This window comes from Eleginops maclovinus, chromosome 6 (assembly GCF_036324505.1).
Source record: "Eleginops maclovinus isolate JMC-PN-2008 ecotype Puerto Natales chromosome 6, JC_Emac_rtc_rv5, whole genome shotgun sequence".
Taxonomy (NCBI): domain Eukaryota; kingdom Metazoa; phylum Chordata; class Actinopteri; order Perciformes; family Eleginopidae; genus Eleginops; species Eleginops maclovinus.
Genome location: NC_086354.1, coordinates 3,874,251 through 3,884,602, shown reverse-complemented (window position 1 = coordinate 3,884,602; position 10,352 = coordinate 3,874,251). Strand labels below are relative to the sequence as shown.

Here is a 10,352-nt window from a genome sequence, read left to right as displayed (position 1 = left end):
CACAAGGACGGAGACAGAGGACACCACAGCCTCATATCATTTAAAACAAATGCTTAACGGTCCCGTATTAAACTATATTTGAACATATATTGTAGGGCTATATCTCTACAAAACATATCTCTGAAGTGTTTTGCTCAAAATACCAAACAGATCCCCCATTGTAGCATGCCTCATCCCCCTCTATTTCAGCCCTGTTCCTGAAGTGCTGATTCTGTGACTGCAGCTTTAAATGAACTAGCTGCTGCTGGCCTCACACAAGTTCAATGTAAAGTCAGCCCACATTTCTGTTATGACCACATAATGTTCATAAGAACATGTTGTAAATTAATAATAATAAAAATGAACGTGGCTGTGCCTGTTGCTGTGCCTGTTGCTGTGGTCCTGCCTGATGCTCACCTTACTACTTCTTTAATGGCACCCACAGGATTGTTGACATCCACCTGGACCCATCGTCTTCTTATTTATAGACGGATGCATTTTCTAGCATTTGGACTACCTATGCTGTAAATGTATTATCTTTTTAATTTACATACGAGATCTATTGCACGTCTGTCCGTCCTGGGAGAGGGATCCTCCTCTGTTGCTCTACTCGAGGTTACTTAGATTGTCCTCCATTAACTGTAGGGTTTCTTTGGAAGTTTTTCCTTGTCTGATGTGAGGCTCTAAGGACAGAGGGTGTCGTATTCATATTCTGTACAAAGTCCACTGAGACAAATGTAAAATGTGTGATATTCGACTATAGAAATAAACTTTGCAACAGCTATATACTGCAGTTAAAATGAAAATGGAATAATTATATTACATTGGATATATGTTACCTACTAAATACTTGGAAAGAATAGTTGTATATTACAAGGCTCAGGACCCAGCACCAGAGACAAGTTAAACATTAATCAAAGCTCTAAGTCACTTACCCCATCTTAAAACTGTTTTAACAATTAGGAGTTAGGTTAGGAATGCATGAAATGGAAACTCCTTGTAAGGTGTACTACCAGAAATCTGCTTTCTGGGGAATATAATACCAAGCCACCTGTTTGCAGATAAATATAATAAAGGCAAAACAAGTTTTGATCTAGGCTGATCAATACAGGTATATCAAAGTCCTAAACGACATCAAACCTGACTGCAAATCTTGGGATAGTTTGGAATAACGAAATGAAGAGACTGCATAGGTTGTATTTCACAAAATTTAAAATTTTGGAGTAAAAGGGGGTAGAGTTATAAATGGTGTTTTCTCTAATGAATACTGAATACACCAAATAATACAGTCAAGCATTCAGGTAGGGAACCTTAAAGGTTCAGTGCTGCATAAGCTGAGGTTCTACTTTAGTGAATTTCCCATGATTCTCAGGATAGTGTGCTTCTGCTCCCAGAACAGACAAATATCTGAATTTGAATTAAAAGATGCATCTTTAGTTCCATGCCATTACTATCAAATGTTAGCAGTTACCAGTGTCCAAATAAAACAATACTATTTCAAAGGATCAGATTTAAAACATGCCCACTTCACTGACTGTGTGTAAAGCTCATTACATGTTAAATTTACACCTGAGTACTACAGGCCAGAATAACCCAGATACTGTGAGGATTTAATCAAATTGAAGGCTTAAACATTTACAGTGTCTTCACTAAAATAAGGAGTGAGAAGTGGATGAAAGATAGAGAAGGAGAGCAGCGTGAGAAGCAGGGAGGGTAATTGAGAAAGAAGAGGTAGAAGATGCCCAATGAGTGAGAAACGTGGGGAATGTGAGGGATGAAGAGCAGAGTGGGAGAGATGAAGAGGATTAGACTCTGAGAGAGCTAGAGGGAGGGGAGGCTCCTACAGGGGAGGAAAATACCTATTCAAACTGGTCTACCTAGAAGTTGCTATATTAAATTGAAATGAAACGAAAAGAAACAGGTAAAAAAAATACAGTTCCTGGTGTCCTGATGTACTCCGACTCTCTTCCTTACGGACAGCAAAAAAGTCTGACATTATAAGATTTAACAAATATACAAAAACAAGGATAATTGTGTCTGATTGTTGAGAAAAATGAATACAAAAATACCGATTCCAGTATTCTGAGCCCCCCCTCTCTTGCAAAAAAGACTGACATTATACAATTCAAATAAAAAAGTAAAATCAATAACTGTGGCTTGATATTGACTAAGACAAAAAAATGATAAGCCACACAGCTTCCGCTCTCTGCCTAAATCAATTATTTCAGAGATACAGTATGTTATTGAAAAAAATGATGGTTTAGTACCTACAATAAAATCTTTAGGAGTCTTTAAAGCAACATGAATATTAATGTCAGTTCTTATTATCTTAATTGAACTTGCATCAAGATCAGATCCCAATATATAAACTGGTCAACTGAAATCTATTTTAATTAGCGCACAGAATTGTAACAGAAGTTATTTTAGGACAGATAACATAAAGCCTAGTGCTGTGTCTCAATTTGCATACTTCTGTACTTACACTTGCTGCTTGGAGTGCATAAGTGCATCCTAATGCAAAGTAGGTAATTAGGCAATTAGGTAATCGGGGAGCAGGGTGCTCATAACGATCAAATCAAAAGGTTGAGTGTGAAACTATAGATACTGCTCACACTCAACTATTGCCATCTTGGCCACTTAACAGAAGTGACGCAACCAGCCGTGATTGCTGCTGTAAACACAGCACCATAAAAATAAAAAAGGTATGTTTTTTTTCTTGAATTTGATCAATTATCACTACACTGGTGTTGAAAAGAAACCATCAATTTTTAAAAGGTGTCTCTGTGACAGTATGTTATGATTTGCCACCACAAAAAATAACATGTAGCTCTGACTTCTCATGTCATGAAGGTCTTTGAGAGACTGATCCTGCAGCCTCACAAAGATCTTGTATGTGACTCCCTTGACCCTCTAGCAAGCTGTTCTTCCTGAGGAGGCTCAGGTCCTTCAACGTGTGCAGGAGGCTGCTGCAGACGTTCTACCAGTCTGTGGGGGCCAGTGTGCTCTTCTTTGCCGTAATGTCATGGGGGGGAAACACCAACAAAAGGGATGCTGACAGGCTGAACGAGCTCATGAGGAAGGCTAGCTCTTTTGTTGGAGTTAAACTGGACAATCTGGAGGAGGTGGCTGAGGGGAGGATGAGGAGGAAACCGGACAGTATCCTGGATAACCCCTCCCACCCCCTCCATGCAGAGCTAGTGAAGATGAGGAGTAAGTTCAGCCACAGACTCATCCCTCCTCGGCACAGCACTAAGCGCCTGGGAAACTCCTTTGTGCCTGTAGCCATCAGGCTGCACAACAAGGGGTTAACCATGTGACCCACTGACAGTAACCCGGACTGCACATCAAGCCTGCACTTTTCTTCTGCACACATACATGTGTATATGTTTAACAATAAGGACTTCAAATGTGTATATGCCCACATCGCTTATCATTCTCTGTTCTAACAGTTTGTTTTAAAACCGTTTATCTGTATATATTTTTTTAGAATTTTCCTTTTTCAATTTTAAATGTGTGTTTCATATCCCTGTGTGAACCTGTACTGTTTCCTCTTCTCTGTTGCTGCATAAACACTTGAATCTCCCCACAGGGATTAATAAAGGTACATCTTATCTTATCTTATCTTATTTCGATTGTTACTTCCAGTCATTTTGCTAACGCTTTTGAAACACTGCAAAAGTTGAAATTCAAGCACTGAGTACGTGTGCATGTAATGTTCTAAGAGCATTGTCCAAATTGAGAAACAGGACAGGTCTTCACCCTAACCTTTAAGGTACAGAGACCTTATATTCAGTTTTAAAGATGTCTTTATTACTGTGTTCTCCTCTTTTCTGTAACAACATACATTTGATGAATAAAGGAATTCTGATTGAGATTCTGATGACATCTGTCTGGTTTGCTGGTATTATGTCCCAATGTTTCTTATGATCCATTAAGAGTAATGATGTCATCTGATATGATCTGTTGAGCACATCTACAGCAAGGGATTTCTGAAACTGTAAAAAATACCTTTGGTATTATAAATCTATAATTGCAATTAAAGTTTTACAACAGGACCTGAAACTAAATGAAAATGTTCCATCTGTTAAATGTGTGTGTGGGTACAGATGATCAATCAAATCGCTGATATTAAACCATGAAGTGTTTGAAGCTCTCTTGAACTAAGTATGTCATCAATTTATTTCATTCATGTTTTTTCTATATTTTGAAACAATTTTATTACAAGCCCTAAAAATGGGGGGGGGGGGGGGGGGTTCTGTCCTTGCCCGCTCCTTCTGAGCTCCCTTCTCTTCCTCCCTCAGGCACCATCATCTTTGTATGTGTGCCCTACATCTGTTACTCATCCTTTGTTCATTAGCCCAAATTCCTTCATAGTGTACCTCTTCCACTCATCCCTTAGCACTCCCTCCCATTCCCTTCTTCACAATAACTCCGAATGAAGCTCGTGACTCGAAATACAAAATACTTGTGCAAGGGGTCTGTGACAGTATCGGCAAACCCTCCTGTCCCTTATTGAACGGTGTTTCATGTGGACCTATGATTGTTCATAGTCTATACTGCAAATAAGATCACAAGAACTTTGAAATGTTGAGTTATTTGAAACATTGGTGTTTTTTTCCACCTTCTCTGACTGCTTGTGTATTTTTTTTTGAAACCATCCTTCTTTTTAGCAGGGCTGGATCTACCATATGGGCAACCAGGGCAAGTGCTCAGGGGCCGTTGAACAAAAGGGGGCCCTCAGTGACAAGAGATTTCCTTTTTCTTTTTTTCTTCTTTTTTGATAAAATGGTATGGCCCTACAGTTACAGTATTTCCTATTTTAAAAGTGTTATGCTCTGGAAATATAATACTGTAGATTGTTATGATGGAAAACATCTTCTTGCTTTAATAACATAGTTTATTTTGCCCATGAGCTTTCAGTGCCCAGGGGTCCCAAAAGGTACTGATTCGGCCTTGCTTTTTAGTGATGTTGCCATGATCAAAGTTTCCAGCAATTAGTTTGAGGTACTTCACAGGAGTTACGAATCAATGAGGTAGTCATTGATTCGTAACTTCTGTGAACTTTGCTTTCTGTGAAGTAGTGCTTTCTGGAAGACCTGCTTTTCAGGTAAACTAAGGTTATTTTTGTGCATCTTAAAGCTCTGCAGCAGCATTTCACATCATGAAAGAGATTGCTCAATAAGCACAAAACCAAAAGCGGGGGAATTATTTTTAGATCTTTCCCTAAGAATGGAGAAATAATTATTCCAGAGCTCCCATATATCTGGCAAATCCGAACAGCTCCTTCTCATCAGAGGGCAGCTGGGTGCCTCGTGCGTCTGTTACTCCTCAATTAAGTGAATGGATTTCCCAAATTCAATATCAATCAAGAGGGATCTCACGTGCCATATATCAACGTCTTCCCATCCTGGCTGTTCTGATTGGAACGATTGTAATTTACCTTCCAAATCCAAATGAAGCCGGGTGTGAATTGGCCCCTTCCCGCCACGCCCCCTCTGTTGTCTAGTGTCAGAGTCAGGATCAGGACTTGATAAAGTGAAGGTCAGCTCTACTGTCTGAGGCTGTGTGTTACGCCGTAGCAATCAACAAAATCTATTTTCCATCACAGCTGCCGAGGAGGAGAAGATGGATTTGATGCACATAGACAGATATTGATTTTCCAATTTCCGAAGGACAAACACGGTCTCCCAACTGTTAAACTCTTTTTATCTGTCTTGGCCCTGGTGGGAGTTTTAAACACTCCTTAAGCACAAATAGATCCTCCTGACAGACCTTTTCACAGTCATGAAAGGTACAAGCATCTAGATATCTGTAAACTTGAGTACAAGAGAGAAAAGTATGAATTTATCTCAAATAACTAACTAATTATTTCAATCTGATTGTGTTGAATCAGAGCAGTTAGGCAACACAAAACATCTACTGTATTTTTAATCTAACTGCGGATCCTGTTTTTGAAGTGTCAGTTTATGTGTCTTCGCTTACTTTAACGTTATATTATGAGTGTAGAACAGTAACAGCAACTAGCTGTGGTTTCCTCTAAATACAAATTTTCGAAATTAAAACCTTCCTATACAACTACTTAAAGAAAAAAAACAAGGGCTGGGCCAGTTAGCGCATTATTATCGCATTAACACATTAATTCATCAACGCCAACAAGTATTCACGCATCATGCATTAACATACAGACGAACCATGGGTCACAGGAGGGGCGGGATGTTGATCAGTATTGGCTTAGGATGGGCGTCATTACGCATCTCAACCAATGAGAGCATTTGGGGCGGGCCTAATACTGCTGCAGCACTTACATGAACCGAAACAGTGAAGAACTGGCAGGGACAGAAACATGGAGAAAGGTACCCAACTCTAACATGGACATTTTAAACTCATTTTAAAGAGTTGATAGAACTAGAGTTATCTGTAACCACTGCAAAGTTGAATTCTCTCATCACTGAGGGTCACTTGTTTTTCTATAACAATCTTCATAAAACGTTAATGCCCTGGCAGTGACAGATAGCTTTGGTTTTAGATTTGATTTGATTACATTGATTAATGGTTAAGTTGATTAACAAGAAACATTTTAACTGCTAAGGGAATACTGCTGTTAAAAACTACTGCTGTTAAAAACTACCTCATTTGGTTAAAGTGTAATACACAACTTTCTAATTCCTTACTGAATTTTGCGGATGAAAATGCAATCAATGGCAGAAAATCATTAAAAATGTTAGTCATTGCCCAGCACTGAAAAAAATAGTTTCACATTGTTACTACTGTTATGCAGTAATCATAGTGTTTTACTTACCTGTGATAGACGAAACTGTAAGCTGGGTCCTGAGAGGAGGACTTGCTTGGCCATTAACAACCTTTCAGGGACTGTGGACTACTTGAATGTTTTTTCTTCAATTTGCATCTGGAAGGCTGGTTGGGAAATTACATTTGTTTAGTTTTTGCACAAAACTGTGCTTCTTAGGTCATTTCAATCTTTAGGGTGAGCATGAATTCTCACATTCATGTAGTCACATAGTTTAAGTATACTGTATCTTCCTTTGTACCATTTGCTAACCATTAACGACCTGATATGTTAGAAGAAGCAAAGGTATTTCTCCCATATACAGGAGTACAGCCTTGTAAAAGCAATACATGGTACTGTATGTGGACATTTATAATTGAAATAACTCCTACAGACATGAGTCTGAGATTCCTTTTAAACCTACACGTGGCTCAGTATCAGGACCAATGTGCAACCAATGTGACGCAGCAAGAACTCTCTGCCTGTCTCCTTTCCAAACAGAATTCCTTGTAGTTAGATGACTTATGAAGGTCTGTGGTTAACACAAGCTTTTTGATACACAAATGTTTCTGTTAATCTCCCAATGGTTAATGTCCAAAGCTTCTATGAGTCATTAAAACGGCGGTTGTGAAACAAATAACTACTAAACGTAACTAAATATTAGCCCACTTTCGCTTAGGTGTGGTGACGTGTAGTCTAGCGACCTTGATGTAGTTTTTTAATAGCCTCATGATAGCTTTTTACTTCTGGCCAAGTGCATTGATGCTTCACAAAGTGGTGTTGATATATGGAAATTATCCTGCTGAACAAAATATGTTGAGTACCATAAGCAACTGTTGGCCACATTGCTTATTTCCTGCAGTATACCGAAATCTAATGGACAAATCCCATTGCTTTTTTGTTCAATTCTGGGTCAGTCTACCAAAATACATCCTCACTGCACAACTAAACTTAACACAAAAAGTAAGGAAATATTTGGTAGCTTATTTCTTTGATGAAACAATGCTTTTTGGCAATACATCTTATACCGTTGGAAAGCCAGTTTTTTCTTCTTTCAAATGGTGCCACATTTGTGAGGAACATGCATTTGTGGGAGGAGTAGCAGAGCTGAGAATGTGGCCCCAAGAAAAGTTTGACAAATATCCTCTGCCAATGTCAAACAGCAGCCAATCACTGGTCTCATACGGCTGCCAGGAGGCCTGCCTTGACTGCCCTTCACTGTCAGGCCCACTTACTGGAACCTCAACATGTGGAGGAACATTATCTTCAGCGATGAGTCCAGATTCTGCTTACGGAACTTGAATCATAGGGTCACAGTTTGGAGAAGACGCGGAGAACTCTTTACTGATTGCTGCACCGATAGAGTAGGAGTGGAGAGAAGGGAAGGGCCTGTAGTCCTGACCTCAACCCCATCGAACACTTGTGTATCAGCTGGGGCGCACTGTCCGTGCCAGAGTGACCAACACAACCACGTTGGCTGACTTGGGACAAATACTGGTTGAAAAATGGGATGCCGTCCCACAGCAGTGTGTGAGCAGGTGAGCTTTCCAACAGTATAAGATGTATTGCAAAGAAGCATTGTTACAACAAAGAAATAAGCTACCAACCTTTTTGTGTTAAGTTTATATTTCATTGGGAAACCCAAATAACCTCATTGAGGTGTTGTTGAAAGTGTTGAGGGTATCACCAAAGACCAACATTGCATTTGAGTTTCTGATTCAATCATTGTTAGGAAATGTTATGAAGAGACCTCATGATCTGATGTTGAAATCCCAACGTCAGAAGGTTTTTTATTAAGTAACATAAATTAACACATGTAAACAAATAGTACCTCAGGCACTTTGAGGAGCTATCACATTTACCTTATCACCCACCTGTAGCTAGATTCTCGAACTAACCAGTCAACAACTTTGTATAGACAGATTCTATAAATACAGTGCCTGTCACAGTAAAAAACACGTTTAAAAAAGAAAGCTAATTCCCACACCGCCTCCCAAATTGTCTTTGCTGTGCAGCTTCCTCTCAACTCTCCTCAGTCAGAGTAGAAGGCTGCGTGTCCATGATGCTAGCCAGGTTTTTAAACGGCTGTGCCCAGTCACCAAGGGAGCTAAATTCCCCTGAATCGTCAATAACCCAGGACTCTTCTATGGAGCTGAGTGAGCCAGCCACCGAGCCGTTACCTTCGTAGGCGTATGTCGCCAGCGAATCATAAGGAGGGGCGGCGTAACCCTGCTCACTCTCCTCCAACCGCTGTGCGATGAACTCCCGGATCATTTCAGCATTGCCTGCAGTCACTTTGCCGCGGGGAGGGAGCGGTGCCTTGTTCACAGCAGCGATGACACTGGCTGTTTGACGATGGATGTCAGGTGACCGTACATTGTCGCAGCGGCTGCTGAGATGCATCAGGACCCCGTCTCCGTAGCCGCTCTTCTCCTTCTTGGAGATGCTGCTGTGAGCGCTTGTGCGCTGTGAGTGTGTGTTGCGCAGAGTGCCCATGTCATATGCGTGAGTATCAGCCTCGCCGCCGCCTTCGTCATCATAGTGAATGACATTATCGCGGATGTCCTCTTTTGATGTCATCAGAGTCTCTTTCTCTTTGCGGCGTCTCTGGCCCATGTATAATGCTGCCATGACTGCAAAACACAACAATACATATCAAAGGTAGTTAATATTTGACATACAGTTTAGTACAATACCCAAAAGATGGTATGAATAAAACTTATTGTGAAACATGTACATTAAAGACTATCACAGCGTAATCCCCATGCTACACAGTCTGTCATCTCCATGATAAACAAATAAATGCTTCTGCATATTCTCTTCAAAGGACGATGGGTAACTTATTCCAGTTCGTCATGAGCAGTAAACTTTTTCATCCACAATATATAGTGTGTGGGGACTATTTTTTTTAACCTTTTCCTATATATGTCACAGAGATTCATGGCAAATTTCATCCCGATTTCTATTCAATTCAAAATGTTCTACTTCTGACTTTGGTGGGTTCAGTGGGTCCTACAGCTATAGCATACTTACACTTTGAAGTGCCCCTGACATGGCCAGTATGAATGTATATGAATATATCATATTGAGATATATTGAGTATGCATCTCTTTGTATCACAAGTTACATTTTTGAAAACCTCACTTGGGATTTGGGATAATAGCTTGAAGGAAATTTGAGAACATGATAAAAACACTGGCTGCAGATATCAAAACAGTACAGTTGTATAACCATTGTTTAATTTCGTTAAAACAACACACTGTCTTAGGAGTCAATAACAGGAAGTGATGTAAAATATGTACTATATCTGTATTTAAGGTTTTGGGAAATATCTCGTCCAGAATTTCCAGAAGCTCCAGAATTTATACGGTCAATTTATACATTTATTCAACCCCAGAAGACACAACAGATCCAGGATCATTTCGTCTGCTCTCAGTTGGAGTCCAAATGTTAAGGATACAAACAGCCTAAGGTGAGTGTGAACAGCTTTGAAGATGTTAAGAAGAGAAGGCCCTTCTGCTGTCTTAGGTCTCTCAGTTCCTCACAGGGGCCAAACATTGATAACACTTTCATCCTAGAATTCTGT

General features: G+C 39.9%; 1 protein-coding gene across 1 annotated transcript in view; it reads right to left on the bottom strand.

Moving 5' to 3' along the window:
* Positions 1 to 8,630: 8,630 nt before the first annotated feature.
* LOC134866653 (cadherin-12-like) overlaps positions 8,631 to 10,352 on the bottom strand; it is a 57,600-nt gene continuing 55,878 nt past the window's right edge. The window contains exon 13 of the mRNA XM_063886926.1: positions 8,631 to 9,399. Within this exon, the coding sequence (XP_063742996.1) occupies positions 8,789 to 9,399 (611 nt within the window). The 3' untranslated portion in view covers positions 8,631 to 8,788. The remainder of the gene's footprint in view (positions 9,400 to 10,352) is intronic.